The sequence below is a fragment of the Strongylocentrotus purpuratus genome, unplaced genomic scaffold, assembly GCF_000002235.5.
Source record: "Strongylocentrotus purpuratus isolate Spur 01 unplaced genomic scaffold, Spur_5.0 spur5_contig_852, whole genome shotgun sequence".
Lineage (NCBI taxonomy): Eukaryota > Metazoa > Echinodermata > Echinoidea > Camarodonta > Strongylocentrotidae > Strongylocentrotus > Strongylocentrotus purpuratus.
The window spans coordinates 535,102-551,600 of NW_022145560.1; the positions used below are offsets into that span (position 1 = coordinate 535,102).

The 16,499-nt window shown below is 37.6% G+C and overlaps 1 protein-coding gene and 1 long non-coding RNA gene across 2 annotated transcripts; one reads left to right on the forward strand and one right to left on the reverse strand.

Moving 5' to 3' along the window:
• Positions 1 to 3,588: 3,588 nt before the first annotated feature.
• Positions 3,589 to 15,713, reverse strand: LOC100893433 (zinc finger protein 585A). Its single transcript, XM_011667132.2, has 3 exons — positions 15,565 to 15,713; positions 8,533 to 8,721; positions 3,589 to 7,450 (listed from the first exon to the last, which is right to left on the reverse strand). The coding sequence occupies exons 1-3, from the start codon at positions 15,578 to 15,580 to the stop codon at positions 4,980 to 4,982; spliced, it is 2,676 nt and encodes an 891-aa protein (XP_011665434.2). The 5' UTR covers positions 15,581 to 15,713; the 3' UTR covers positions 3,589 to 4,979.
• On the forward strand, positions 9,700 to 11,763 carry LOC115928203. The gene is made up of 2 exons (XR_004065939.1): positions 9,700 to 9,916; positions 10,740 to 11,763. It is a non-coding gene; the product is annotated as an uncharacterized LOC115928203 (long non-coding RNA).
• Positions 15,714 to 16,499: the final 786 nt, after the last annotated feature.

Sequence of the window (16,499 nt, forward strand, 5' to 3'; positions counted from 1 at the left end):
CCTTTAGCAAATGTATTACAGATCTACAAATATCAACTTATCAAATTGCTGTGAAAAGCTGTAACTTAGCACTAAGTTACAATTACTCTATCAATCAAGGATATAGGCCTTTCTCGTCACCGAAGCCACTATATAGGGACTCATTTCTAAAGATTTTACGGTTGAGAATTTATTATATATCTATATACACCTCTAAAAGGCTCTAATAATATCAGTTTTACTTGTTACTTCTTTTATTGCAGGAATTCTTACATGAGAACATCACAGCAATTTTTTAAGCTGATATTATTAGAGCATTTTAGAGGTGTATATATAACATAATATACACATTTTGATTAAATAGCTTCTAAAGTGATACAAATCATTTGTTTTGTCATAAATTGCATCAGTATACTCACATAGCACAATATATGTGAATAACTTAGGCTTGACCAGCTATAATTAGCAAGGCGCAGCCATCTTGGAAAAAATTGCAAAATAGTAAATCATGTAGTAACGCCCCGCCTCTTCCGGACAAGAAACACGTATTTTTGTTATTTGGCCTTAATAGGAGCATTTTTTGCCTTCTGCTGACATACAAGGAATGAGAAAGTTCTCAATCTTTAATGTAGATAATTATGATATGATGAGAAATGTAGGGGAAATTAATCATTTATCCGACAGTACCGCAAATAAATTAAGCCACTAATCCCCCAAGAAAGATTGTAATCGATCAATACATATAGCTGTTAAAAATGTATATTGTTAGTGTCTATTATCTTAGGATTACAAGTAAAATAGAAATACAGAAATAAATTGTTAACATACTTTACACAATTTGTTTTAAAAAAATTGTAAATTATAAAAGATTACCGTTGTATTTAACTTAATTTCTATTGACCTTGTATTGATTATTAAAAGATTCACTGTTAATTGTATTAAGTATAGATAAAATTGATACCACAGATTCTTTGCATAAGTGACATTGTAATACATATCTGTTAAAAATGTATATCATTATTTTCTAATATCTTAGGATTACAGGTAAAATAGAAATACACGAATAAGTTGTTAACATACTCAACTCAAATGTTAAACATTTGTGAATTTTAAAAGATAACCGTTCTATTTAATTTCATTTCTGTTCACCTTGTATCGATTATTATAACATTCACTGTTTTCAAAAAATGATTTTAAAAGTATTATGGGAATTGATACCTGTGTCTCCTCCTATTTGTGACATTAATAGCTCATCGAGTTTATTAATAAAATTGTTGGAGAATGGTACTCCTTCGTCCGGAAGTGAAAACCATTAAAGATATATTTGTAAAATAATAACAATGACCAGATTTAGCTGTGAAAAGGAGATTTTTTTTTTACCTATTTAGTTCTTATGCATCAATACTACATTTATTAATGTAAAGTTCAAAGTAAAATACCCAATTTCCAGGGTTTCAGAACTTACATTGACTATACTAAAGATCTTGAATATCGTATTGCAAAAAAGAAAACAAGTTGCCCTTGCACTTAAAAATAATGGAAGTTTATTTTATATTTTGGAAGAAGGTACATGTGCATGTAATTGCCTGCATCTTAGTGTAAATTTACTTTTTGTGAGGTTTTGATCTACGTTGTACTGCTTTTTTGTAATCTATTTATAATTACTTGTAAACATCGTGATAAGATTGTTTAAAAAAAACACATGAAAAAAATAATAATAATAAAAATGACGGGATATTTCTATGAGCCATTACAAGAGACCTAAGATACAGATTAATGATTATATTTTTTCCAATCAGATCGGCTTACGAACATATTCAAATGTATGGATGTAACTTTTCTGGGAACCATAGCCTCCCGATTTTCTTGCGATGTCATTTATTTTAAGTAAACATTGTTTTGCATACCATTCTTTCCCAGGGGAGGGGGGCCTGCCCCCCCCCCCCCCTCCCCTGGATCCGTCACTGCGTCCCATCATAGAAGCGCGTGTTAATTCTACAACACACATGTCAGTGGAATGTCCAAGAAGTTAGACTTATTACGGTTTCGAGAAACTCGCACCCAGGACGTCTAATAACTCGACACTTCCCTTCAACTTCTCACTCTATAATTGCTAGTACGTCACTCTTCTCTCTACTTTTCCAGTTCCAATACTTTGCGATCTTCCGTTTTCTTCGTCTGGGGTGTTTCACATAGATCCTAAGTTGAACTTAACAACTATGGAAAGCCGTTAGCATCTTTGAAAAATATTTTGTGAAAGTTATTTTAAAAGGCATACAATGTTGATTCAAATCATTCATATTTTCTATTACCAAGGAGATTTTATGTTCTGATGAGGAATTTCTGAAAAATCTAAAATACTTGAATTTTTGCTTTTGAGTCCAACTTAGAGTTAAGTTCGACTTAGAGTTAAGTTCGACTTAGCATATTTGTGAAACACCCCCAGGACGTGACGTCTACCAACTCGACACTTCCCTTCAACTTCTCACTCGATTGTTGCGAGTAGGCCTACATCGCTCTACTTTCTTCTAATTTCCAGTGCCAATAGTACTTGCGATCTTCTTTTTCTGCGTATGGGGGCAGGGTGTTTCACAAAGATCCTAAGTTGAACTTAACAACTATGGAAAGCCGTTAGCATCTTTGAAAATATTTTGTAAAAGTTATTTCAAATCTTTCATATTTTCTATAATCAAGGAGATTTCATGTTCTTGATGAGGAATTTTTGAAAAATCTAAATACTAGAATTTTTGCTTTTGAATATATGTTATTTTAAGGCTACAAATGGCTCTCCATAAGTTCGACTTAGGATCTTTGTGAAACACCCCTGGTACCATAACTCTGTTCCTGACGCACAAACAGTCTGCTAATATGGAGACAAACATTCACCGTAAAGCAATTATATTCTAAACATGTTTTTATTGCAATATACATACATATAAACCTTGTACATTTGAAGTTACAAAAAAGGGGAACAAAACTCCCCGACTACAACGGTAGGTACCTTCATATTAATGATCAAAATATATATAATTATACAGGTATACATATTTTTTGTTTTACTCCGAACAAATTACTTTACGATAAAAAATAGTTGGTCGAAAACAATGACAAGCTCCTAAAGTCTCCAATTTATTATATTTTGACAATTTAGACAGTGATATTTATTAAAGTGACTTGGTAACATTGTTTAGATGGGAGAAAATGGTGCTAAGGTAGTCGTTTCAAATGCTATTGGTACCATTTAAGATAATATAACCTGATAAAATAATAAACTGATAGTTTGAGTAAAAACTGATCATTATTAATTTTGCCGTGAAACCGCCTACTAATTGATATATATCGCGCACATGTCGCGTAGTCCCATACACATCTTTCTGTGTACAGTGCTTGTAACTTTACCAAGACTGGGCCAAAGTTCTTATCATTTTGATGACTCCAGAACCTTGCAGTACACACCAATACTTTTATGCTAAATGATCAACCTTTTCTGATCGATTCCACGACATTTCTTTCACAATGCAATCGTATGACCAGAACTGGTCTTTATCTTTAATTTCCAGATTATATTAACAGATAACAATGAAATATATAATCCCTGAGTTACATGCATGTATATTCAAATGAATCTATATTTCAAAAAGTAAAAATGTAAAAGAATGGTAGCACAAAATGATACAAACACCTACACACTGTAGTTTGCATGAAAACATGTGTTCCTAAATCCTACCTTCCTAATTTAACATCTAAGAATTTATAAAAAATGGCAAAACTTGAGGTAACTTTGGCGACGAGCGAATACAATATTGCAAGTAAGAGGATACCATAACTCATTTCTAATCTAAAGAAGACCCTGATTAAATTGTTTAGTTAAGAACATAATGAAAAAAAGATATTTTATGGCTCACAGCTTTTATATTTTTCCAATAATACTGTGACATGATTTGTATTGAGTTTATGCTTGATATAAGTAAACTATCTAGAGAAATGCCTAAACAAAAAATGGTCCTCAATCTCATGGGTCTGGAAATACAGACTGTTCGATCTTTGGTAACTTTTCTATGGTAGACCGATGTACATACTTCTACAAATAATGTTTATTATATTTACAAGGCATTAACACTTTATAAGAATATAATGCTTTTATATTAACACATTGCCAACGGGAACCGGATAACTCCCGTATTAAGTCTATGGCAATGAGAGAATTTAGATGTCAACTGGTTAACACCCAAAAGAACTGATCGGCGAAATGAGAGCTTGAAGATCAAGAAGTAATTGTGAAAATAAATTTCCAGTTTTCATTTTCTTTGCTGCCCATAGACCAGCTTAAAGTTGCCTTGAGATCAGATGGCGTTCTAAAAAGATATGACAGGTTTGGAGTCGCAACAAGTCTGTTGAAGGGAAGTTGCAAAAACAGTTTTGTGAAACACTCAGCAGACAAGTCGAACAAAAGCATTGGGATGAAATTGATCTTGTACTTATGACGGCTTCATGAAACAAGCCCCTGGGGGTGTTTCACAAAGGCCCCAAGTCGAACTTAACTCTAAGTTGGACTTAAAATTCATGGACAGCCATTCGTAGCCTTAGAATGAAATATATTCAAAAACAAAAACTCAAGTATTTTAGACTTTTCATAAATTCCACATCAAGAACATGAAATCTCCTTGACAATAGAAAGTACGATTCAACGTTATATGCCTTCTAAAATAACTTTTACAAAATATTTTCAAACATGCTAACAGCTTTCCATAATTGTTAAGTCCAACTTGGGATCTTTGTGAAACACCCCCTGGTTCAAATCTGGACTAGATTCCGTCAATGCATCCCTTTCATATGATTCTTAAGACTGCACTTGTAAGGAAATCTCTCTGTACGTTTGGGACACTGATGCGGCTGTGCACTGGCTTGTCTCGTTAAATGCCTCCTAAGTTCCGTCTTTGAGACAAAACCTTTATCGCAATGTTGGCACCAAAACTGGTTCCAATCTGGAATAGATTTCGTCAATGCATCATTTTTATATGATTCTTAAGGCTGCACTTATAAGGAAAGGTCTCTGTACATTTAGGACACGGATGTGGCTGTGCACTCGCTTGTTTCGTTAAATGCCTCCTAAGTTCCGTCTTTGAAACAAAACCTTTATCGCAATGTTGGCACCAGAACGGTCGCTCCCCGGTGTGCGTCATCATGTGTTCATTAAGAGCCTGCTTCCTTCCCAGCATTCTGCCACAAATGGAACACTGAAAGGACTTCTCACCTGTGTGTTTCTTACGATGCCTTGCAAGGTTATGCCCAGAGTTGAATCTCATGCTGCAGTCGGGGCAGTGGTGAGGTTTCTCCAGCGAGTGGATCTTCATGTGGTTATTGAGGATGTTCTTCAGATGGAACCTCGCATCACACTCGGGACAATGGAAAGGCTTTTCACCCCTGTGGACTCTTTGGTGGTACCGCAGGGAAGCTTTCGACTTAAATCGCTTTCCACATTCCCCACACTCAGGTAACTTTCCCTCTGAGTGGATCATCCATCTATGAGCAAGAAGACCTTGCTTTGAAGAATAGGTTTTATCACAATCGGAGCACTGGTTACGCTCAACATTCGGCCTTTTCGGGTGTATTCTCAAAGCGTGTTCACGTAGACTGCCCATTGTAGCAAATTTCTCATCACACCTTTTGCATTTGTGTGGATCAGTGTCTTCACCATGTACTCTCAAAATGTGATCCTCGAGGGAACCCTTTGTGAGGAATTTCCGACTGCATTCGGAACACTCATACAGACATTTTTCGGGGTGGAATTTCACGATGTGGGCATCGCAACTCCATTTAGCAGTGAACTTGACATCACACAAGGGACAAGAAAAAGCCTTGACACCGGTATGTACTGTAAGCTTATGTCTCTCAAGGTTACCGGCTATGCTAAATGCTTTGTCGCATTGTGAGCATTTATAATTCTTTTCACCAGTGTGAGTCCTCATGTGAACAGCCAGCCTTGCCCTCTTTGGAAATTTCTTACCACATTCCGGACACGCAAACCGTTTTTCTCTGGTATGCGTTTGTTTGTGTTGCAAAAGGATGGCCTTCGTCTTAAAACTTTCATTACATACAGCACACAAGTGAGACTTCTTTTCTGTATGGCCCCTTATGTGCTGGGCAAGACGACCCTTTGACGTGAAAACCTTATCACACGTACCACACATAAACTTTTCTGTATGACTCCTCATGTGCTGCGCAAAACGAGCCTCTGACGTGAATACCTCATCACACTTACCACACCGAAGCTTTTTCGTCTGGTGATACAGGAAATGTTTTGAGAGCTCTGATTTTGTGTAATATTTCTCAGGACACTTGGTACACGAAAACGTTTCTTCCCCACTTTGCGCTTGAACCTGTTGCGCGAGATCGGACTTGGTGAGTAACTTGGTGCACGAAAACGTTTCTTCGCCTCTTTGCGCTCGAACCTGTTGCGCAAGATCAGACTTGGTGAGTAACCCCCTGAGGAAGTGAGGGAACCTATGCGGCTTTCCATTGTGGATTCTCATGTGCACACTGACGTAACACTTCTGACTGAATGTCTTATTACAGACGGGACACTGATGTTTCTCTCCTTTAAGCATCTCTCCTGTACGCATCTCTCCTTTCTGCATCTCTCCTTTAAGCATCTCTCCTTTATGCAATCGCCTATGTACAGTAAGGCAACTCTTTGAACGAAACTTTTTACCACACTCCGAACATTGAAACGGCCTTTCGTTGGTGTGTGTTCTTTCATGTATAATGAGGTCACTTCTTGAAAAGAACCTCTTACTACAATAACCACACTTGTGCTCCCCTACCCCACCATGCTTGTGCTTCACATGGCTTGTAAGCTCATTGTTTACGATAAATCTCTTCGGACATTGACGGCACTGAAATGGCTTCTCATCATTGTGCCTTCGCATGTGTACTGTGAGGGTACTCTTTCTCAAGAACCCGAAGCTACACACTGAACAAACATGGGGCTTTTCGCCTGTGTGTAATTTCATGTGCTTCCTGAGGACACACTTGGAATGAAACTTCTTCTCACACTCCTCACACGGGTGAAGATCCTCCCCAGTGTGGTACTTCATGTGCAATTTTAGGTCATGTTTACGAATGTACCTTTTATGGCACTCGGGGCATGGAAACGGCTTCTGGATATCTTCTGTACGTTCAGTCGTTGCTTCACGATGATCTTCACCATGTTCTTCGGTGGCTCTGGTGGTTCTTGGAGGACGGTCGACCGAGACTTCACATCGAGCTTCTGCAGGGTTGGTGGTGTTAGAATAACCACCCTCCTCAGTCAAAGAGCCTTCTTGTGCCTGTTCCTGACATTCGAGGGCGAGCAGTGGAGTGTTCAAACTACTGATGTTAGAATAACCACCCTCCTCAGTCAAAGAGCCTAATCGTGCCTGTTCCTGACATTCGAGTGTGATCACTGGAGTGTCCAAACTACTGATGACATCTGTCACAGAAAAGTAATGAATTGATTGTTAATTATTGATCAGTGTTTCTATGTGTTAAAGGCCCTACTGCACTACTTATAGCTACTTGCGCCCTCTATGTAGCAAACAATGCCTAATCGGTGCCTGTTGGTCCACCATGATCCTCTTTATCTGTTGGTAATTGAGAGCTGATTTGATGAGATAACCACCTGTCAGTGACTTTGCAGGGAGGTCTAATCCCCCTGGCCAAACTACTGTAGTACATACAGGCTTTAAAGAATCAAATTTCTGTATCCATCTATTCACAATGATCACCTGCAAATTGCTGAGGCAGATTCAACCAAGCTTGGCTCAAATTTAATATTTATAAGCAAACAAGTATGAAATGATTTCACTTGAGGTTTAATAGATGAAAAGTCAAAGGTCACAAGAGTGCACAATTGCATCTCAGTAAACATTTCATTACAACGAAACCTGAAGAACCAATGAGACAATTTGTACCAAATTTCCAGTAAGCCTGAAAGAATGAAGACCTTAAATTCTGGGGTTAAAGGTCAAAGTTCCCACTGTCATAAGAGTCTGAGTAAGAACAAAATGTGACCATTTGTGATCTTATTTCAAACAATCTAGTTGTCAACAAACAGGTTCAAAATCACAGAAGGAACCAAATGACCTCTAGTAATGAAACTATCTCTCTCTATGAACCATAATGGCTATAGCTCTTATTGGATTTAAAGGGTGTTATTGGATATGGGGTAAAATACAAAGGGTGGTATTCTTGAAAGCGTACTAACTTTAGTCTATGGTTTAATCCACCGACTAAGCATGGAATGCCAAGTGTCCATATGAATATATTTTTGAAAAATTTGATATGCCGCTAAATTACCATGACAACATAATTATATCATACTAGTTATATTGTTGTTTATTAGTTATGTTATTACATTTCATTTTAATTTAGTGACAGATTAAATTGTTCAAAAACATCTTCATATGGACACTTGGCATTCCATACTCAGTCAGTGGATTAAACTACGTACTAAAGTTAGTTCGCTTTGAAGAATACCACCCAAAGAGGTTACAATTTAGTTTTTTTGTTTACTTTGCTCTATTGCAGATTGTGAAGCATGGCTCATACCAGGCCCAGGAAATAAGTTCTTGTCTTCTTGAGAGCCTGTTTCTTCCCAGTCTTCTTGCTTCATGCACTTGATCTGATGACCAGCATCCTCCCACTGCACCGAATGATACCTGTCTTCATCTTCCAGGAGCGTTTGATGCTCTCCTGTAGTGCCTACGGGTGAAGACAAAAAAGGACGCATATCAATAATTACAATTACTTTAAAGGTAAAGACCAGTTCTGGTCATGCGATTGCATTGTGAAAGAAACGGTGTAGAATCGATCAGAAAAGGTTGATCATCTAGCATATACCGTAAATCTCCGTGTATAAGGCGCACTTTTTTGCCGCCGAAAAAATTTGAAAGTCGGGGGTGCGTCTTATACACAGGTACAGAATTTTTTTTTTTTTTTTTTTTTTTTTTTTTTTTTTAAGTTTCGATTTATGGCGCTATGCCTGGCAATGTCTCCTAACTCAGTAATCAGTGTGTTGACTCACCACTCGGAAACTACAACAACACTCAAATGTGTCTGTCATCTTGGTTTGAAAGTAATCTTTCTAATAGATCATGCATGACTATTGATGTTTGGCATAAAACACAAAGCTTCTGCTAGGTGATGTGAGGAGGCCGGTATGGGACACTTGGTATCATGAAGCCTTAGACTGTTGTTACTATTATTTGTGACAAGTTCACAACTTCAACTGCATCTCTATGTAAAATGAAGGTCCTTCCCCGCGTGGGTCTTCGGCAACAAAACAACAACAACGACAAAACAAAAAACGATTTTTTTTTTTTTTTTTTTTTTTTTTTTTTTTTTTTTTTTTTTTTTTTTTTTTTTTTTTTTTTTTTTTTTTTTTTTGCCCCCAAAATAGGGGTGCGCCTTATACACGGAGATTTACGGTAAGTATTGGTGTGCACTGCAAGGTTCTGGAATCATCAAAATGATAAGAAATTTGGCCCAGTCTTGGTAAAGTTACAAGCACTGTAAGATGTATATGGGACTACCCGATATCTTTCCAGTCTGGATAGATATTATTCCAATCACCTCGATTAAATTATGGCAAAAACTGTACTTTGCATTAAAAATGTTTGTTATAATAAGAATGTTAATCTGCATCTGCACAGTTCAACTTTAGTTGATGCAGTTAAAACATAGAGATATATACTTAATAACACTAGAGGGCGTACTCGCTCAAATTGCTGTGTTGACCTGGAGCGGTGGCCGCCATTACTAAGGAGGGCAGAAAAACGAACGACCCAACAAGATACTGTGCACAACATACGTGGAAAAATTTGGAGAAGCCAGGTTCGTGCGATGCATTTGGATGTTCGAACCGAAGAAAGAAAGGGAACTGCCTAATAGTTCACAAGTAAGTTCTTCTTAATGTTATGTTGATTAATAAAGAGATTTTGGAGCTAAAAATGTAGTTTATGCAGTGACTGTAGTCTGTACCCGGCACGGGTTGTCTCATGACAAGCCACCGCAGCTCCTGCAGCAGCGGAGCGCGCCAGTCCTGGGGCAGGCATGGGTTAAGGTTCTGGGGACGGTGATGGGAAAATTCTGCTGCGCTGGAGTCGCTCGCAACTCCAAGAGCCAGAGAGTCCAACTCGGAAATATAACTTCATGAGTTTGATTCTATTGAATAAAATGATATAATTAATTTTATCTTATCTAATTTCAAGATAAAAATCAAACTAGTCTAGATCTATATCTAGGCTAGACTCTAGATCTAAATCTATACTCTAGACTCTAGATCTAAACTCTAGTCTCTAATTTCTAAAGCCTGAAAGGCAAAACCAGGCTAGACAGAAATAACCGTCTGATATGGGTCATTTCTTTAATAAAACTGACATTTGTTGACATTCCCCATAATATAATCAGAGGTCTAGTGCCAGCCAGACGCAGTCTCAGTAGAACAACCGACGATATAGAGAGACTGAAGCTTTTGGTCTAAGCCAGGCTAGCCTGCCATATTTCACATCACAGGAGTTATCCAACTACCTTAGGCTAGCCTAAAAATCCCACCGCACACTACACTATTTCTATCAAATAACATTATTTTATTTATTTGGCTGGAAGCTGCTTTCAGTTTCAGTCTTAAAAATCACATGAAATAGCATGAATAGTAGAACAATTGTCATGTTATGAGAAAAAACTCATTATTGTTTCCATTTGCTTTTATTGTAATGCAGGAATACACCCAAGAGAGGAAAGGATGTTACACACCACATCTCCTTCCTAGAGCTGTGCCTACTGTCTTTCCTGGACTTCCTCCCTATAAACAGACCCATGGCTCAAGACTCCCAGCAAAACCATGTACAACATCCTAAAGTGTTCCCGTGCCTCCAAAGAAACCCTATGACATTACAAAAGAACATGACTATTCTTTTTCTGTCTGAGTTGATTAGAAACTGAATATAACCAGACAGCAAGTGCAGGATGCCAAGAAAAAAAAAAGTGGTGAAACAAGGTAAACAGGAAAGATGGAAAAACCAGGACTCTCTTGCAGGAAGTCCACGAAAGCAAGCTCATTAGCCAGGATCAGCTTGACCTACTTCAACACAACTTTGGAGAGAACGCATTTTCAGGCAAAAAAAACAAAACATAGAACTTCATTCGTACAAACTACAAAGACAGATCGATCTTTTATATTTTGCCTCTTGTCTGCATAGCTTATCCACTGGATGATTGACTGTGAAGCCGTTTAAAACTGGAGAGAGCTTTCAATAATCTTTTAAAATAACAGAACAATCTGAGACTTTTGTTCTGTGTAATGAAATAAAATTCTTGGGACACATTGTGACAGTTGCACAACCTAACCATAATTTTCTGTTTGTTAACTTTACACGAAGGCAAACTAAACAGGAACTTAGAAGAGTTGATTAAATTAGGGGTTAAACAAAATGTACCTGAATTTTGAGTTGTTGTGAGGTACACTGTATTTGAATATTTACTCTATAAGCTTCATAATTGTACCTGCAATATCTGATTCAGTTGCTATAATTTTTGCAAATTATTTGCACTCTACATGTGCTTTGATTCTGCAGGTACAGTATGGATAACCTGAGATAAACATGTAGACCTTTTTTATAACATTGTCTGGATTGTTCTCAACCAAGTGATTTACATCATTAAAGATGAAAAGCAAGAAATTCACATCAAGTGAGCCCATTTTCAATAAACGAGAAGAATTCACAGATGTGTGGCAATTGAAAAGCTTGTGTAATGCACAGTTGCACACCATATACACTGAATCGTTTGTAGATCGTTTTGTACATAGGTTTGAATTTTGTTCCAAAATGGAAAATTGCTTTTGAAGTGATTTGCTAACAGAACAATTATATGGAATAATGTCAATAGATGTAAACCCATAAGATTGTGCACTCTTTGGCTTGTTGTATCTACTGTGTACATTTGAGGGTAATCAGTTTCAAATTTATTATTATACCTGATGAATAATGATGTCAAAAGACCATGTTACTATGAGGTTTCACTGAATAGTGTAGTGCAGTATCCTGAGATGTAAGTCTCATCAATTAGAGTTCTTCATAGCTATACAGGTGACTTGGAATACATATGCTCAATTACTTTTTCTGGTTTGCATTTATTACTCGATGAAATGTCTTTGTATTATTAGTAAATGTGACGCGCCTGCGTGCGCTTGGAGCCAAGACTAGTTAATAAAGTGTTTGTTATCGCTGACATCTTGACACATAGACATTGGCCTCCTGACATTTATGTTTTGGGAGTTATTGTGGTTTTGGGATGTGTAATGCTTGTCTTTGGTGGCGAATCAATTTGTCGTGGTTGTGTTGCCTATGATCCGTGACAGTAAATTTGGGGCTAAAATCTGAGGTGTTGTTTTTGCAATGTCTGTCCTTTCAATTGTGTTGTATTATTGCAGTATATATGTCCAATAAAATGTCAAAACTTAAATGCCTATGCTGTAGAATATCAACACACGTGTGCCGTGTGGTAATAAAAGGTTCATTTATTCATTTTTTTCCTTCAAATTGAATTATAAGTTTATTCTCTAAAACTGGTTGATGAAGAAAATAAGAAATACACTGTATCAAGGAGAATATTATTTATGGAAAAAAAAAGTGATGTGAATAAAATAATTATTACATCAATGATCAGCTGTTTTTAAAGAATATTCATATATATTTATAGTGAACTGTAAAAAATTGAATTATTCTTTCAGACATATAGAGATTTTATAGAGATTAGGTGAAAGACATAAGGTGTGAATTTGATATAAATGAGTGAGAGAAGAAGAAAAAGAATGTTTGTTTGGATGGATGGATGAATGATTGGATGAGTAAATAACAATTTTTTAAAAATAAATGTGTATAATTCTTTCCTTCCCCCTCTTCCTATCTTCAGTATCGTCCTATATCTGCATTTCCATTATCTACCTATCCTTCTATATTATATCTATCTATCCATCTATTTATGTGTCTAGCTATCTACATACCCATCTCTATCCCAAATCTATAAGTATCAATCTGTTTATAATAGCCATAAACATAAAATGAATATATTAGAAGCGTTTATATTAATTTATATAAAGCGTTTTAAATCAATAAACCCTGGCTCTCATAATAACTGAATTAGAAAGACATTGACCCCCGGCATTGGCCCTGTAGCATAAAACTTTGGTTAATATCATGACATAAATATCAAATACAAGTCCCAAATGCTTGATTCTGATTGGCTGAAAGCAAGATAATATTTCATGTCATAATATCACAGTTTTATATTGACAAAGAGGAAGAAAAATTGAAGATATACTGAAATATAAATAGCTTTTTGTGTCCCTTTTACCTCACCATAACACCCGTAATTAATCTTGACCTACACCAGATACCATGACTGAGGCATGAGTAGGGTTCATGCATTATGCAAAATACCACAATTATAACGTTTTATACTCGAAAACCGATAAATCAACCCGAAAAATGAAGCTTCACATTGCATATCAGTAGCACAGTTTCGAAGGGAACATCCGGGTATTTCTCGAAGTTGTGCCCTCCTTAGTAATGGCGGACCGCGCTCCACGCGCGCACAGAGCTTTGAACGGGCGCGTATGACGAGTCCGCACTCTAGCCTTATTAAGTATATATCTCTATGAGTTAAAATGATTGAGTATCTCATTTGGCTTTTCATATTCAAGTCGTTCGTAAAGTATCTTGATAATCAGACAGGCGTTTGGATTGTGAAAGTCATGGGATTCCTGACTGACCTAAAGGTTTATAATTATGGTTGCAGTATGAGCCAAAAATATTAAAACCTGAATTGAATTACATACAAATTATAATCATTTCAAAGAAAAGGAGAGTAAACAGGAATTAAATTTCCTAAACATATTAGCGCGCACCTGTGTGAAGTTAATATCTATCGTAATGTCTCAGATCCCCTGATCATTACGGTAGATAACTTCACACAGGCGCGCGCTTGGCAGCCAGCCAATAAGAAGAGCCCTTGTAGGCGCCAATTTAGGAAAATGAGGCTGCAATTCGCTTAGATCACATGAACGTATGCGCACAGGAGCGGCCGAGCAACTTCCAAAGTGGGGGGGGGGGGGGGGGGGGGGGGCATCAAGAAAAAAGGGCACTTTCTGGAACATTGGTATATTGGGGTATATAGACATTGGTATATACCCCTACATTGTGATTACATTATCAGGGATGATTTCAATATTTGTTTCACTTTATACACCATACAAAATATTGCTAAAGCATCACACTTTGCAACTGGGTGTGATGGTTTGTAAATTTATTTGCGAGCGAGCGAGGAAAAGTTTAAGATTTGTTAGAAAAATTACAACTTATAAAGAGGGAAAAACCCAATCCTCATGGGGTTATAAGCAAAGAAAAGACCTTTGATAAGTAACATAAGTATATCATCTATAAATGCGTGCGAGCGTAGCGAACAAGTTTGGGGGGGGGGCATTGCTCTTAGTCGCTTGAAATTAGGGGCGCATTTAATGATGAGAGGAAAAGGGGGCACTTATCAAAAAAGAAGGAGCATGTGTCAAAGTATAAAGAGTAATTATCAGAGGTGAAAAATAGGGCACTTCTTACAACTTCAAAAAGAGGCACTCACAAGGGATGAAAAAAGTCATTCAGGAGAATAGAAATGGGCATTTGTCGACGGAAAAGGGGCCCCCATCAATTTTGATAGGGGCATTTATGAAAAGGGGATAGGTCCCTTATTAGAAAGGAAAAGGGGCACGTATCATTGTTAAAAGGGAAATTATCAGAGGTGAAAAGAGGCACTTATCGCACCTGAAAATGGGCAACGACCAGATATGAAAAGGGGCACTTATGTGAATGAAAAAGGGGCACTTATAATAAAGGAAAATGTGCATTTGTTGAAAGAAAATGGGCTCCGATCAGATGATAAAGGGGCATTTATCAAAGGTGAAGCGGGCACTTATCTGAAGTGAAAAGGATTAACTTCTCGTACCTGAAAAGGGTCATTTATCGGAGATGAAAAGGGGCACTTTGTATTAGGAAACGGGGCACTTATTAGAAAGGTAAAGGGGCACATGTGAAAATATATGGAGCGCTTATCCAAGTTAAAATGGGGGTAGTCATTAAAGGGGAAGGGGCACCTCTTACAAAGGAAAAAAGGGACTTGTCAAAGTAAAAGAGGCACCTCTCAGATTTGAAAAGGGCAATTATAAAAAGGTGAAGGGGGCACTTATCATAAGTGAAAAGGGGCACTTCTCGCACCTGAAAAGGAGCACTTACTATAGAGATTAAGAAGGGCATTTAATGTGAGAATGGAAAATGGACACTTTTTGCAAGGAAAATGGGCACTTAACTGTAAAGTCTATCGGGAGCTGAGGTGGGATCTATAGCATCTCACATAGCATAGGCATTGCACGCAATGTTCGTACGTACGCGCACACACAGGTCAACAGAGAATGAGCAGTGGGCCTAGCTAGCTGGATCGATCTCCTGATCCTGTGGCTTATTTCACGAGAATACCTGGACCAATAATACTCACACTCTCTAGTCGTCATTGCCCTTCTTTGAATATCTTCGTAGAGGTTTTGCTTAACTTCTGCATTCCGTCCAAAACTAGGTAATTACTCGTAAAGCAGCTGCACTCAACTCTCGATTCGATTCAAGTGAGAAAGAGAAAAAAAATAACTTAACTTAACGGTGTCTTTGAATTGAATAAGCAAAATGATTTTGGAAAAAAAAACACCTGACTTCAAACTGAAATAGAGAAAGAAACAAAAAAGAAACAAAGAGAGGAATTCAGTAAGAAAGAGAGAGAGACATTTTTTTATGGTCTATAAAAAGAAGACTTACATGTTCAGTTATCTTTGCCTTCTCTTTAAGTAGATTATATTATTCTTCTTCTTCTATTTTTCTTCTTCCTTGGTTGCTTCATTACATTTCACTCTCTATAATTAACCCCTTCATTTTCTTTTCCTTTTATGTTCTCCGACAGGCGCGGATCCACGGGGGGGGGGGGGGGGGGGGGGGGGGGGGGGGGGGCCCGACGGGCCCGGCCCCCCCTCCCCCCTTGGGGTCAAATACGCAAACAAAATTATGCATACTACCCCCCCCCCCCCCCCCCCCCCCCCCCACTGAGCGAGATATCGAAAGGCTCGATTTTCACATTTTCGGGGTCATATACCAAAAAAAAAAGTGATGCTCTACTACCCCCCCCCCCCCCCCCCCCCCCCCCCCCCCCACTGAGCGAGATGTTGGTCGGCACGATTTTCACATTTTTTAGGTCAAATACGAGAAAAAAATTATGATCAAAACGAAAAACGAAACCGAGAATTTTTATCATAGCTTAATCACAATTAGGATTAATAAATGACACATAATGTGTAAAGCTTATAGATCCCCCTCTTTCATTTGATGCAACTCATAAAGTGTATATTTCACGCATGAGTGATTCAAAACAATTTGAAGAGAGGAAAC

What these genes read in the sequence shown, in the direction of transcription:
- LOC100893433 (XM_011667132.2), bottom strand. An exon ending in ACAATCTGCAATAGAGCAAA is followed by an intron (nt 7,451 to 8,532) that starts GTAAACAAAAAA and finishes TTTCTGTGACAG; the next exon opens with ATGTCATCAGTAGTTTGGAC.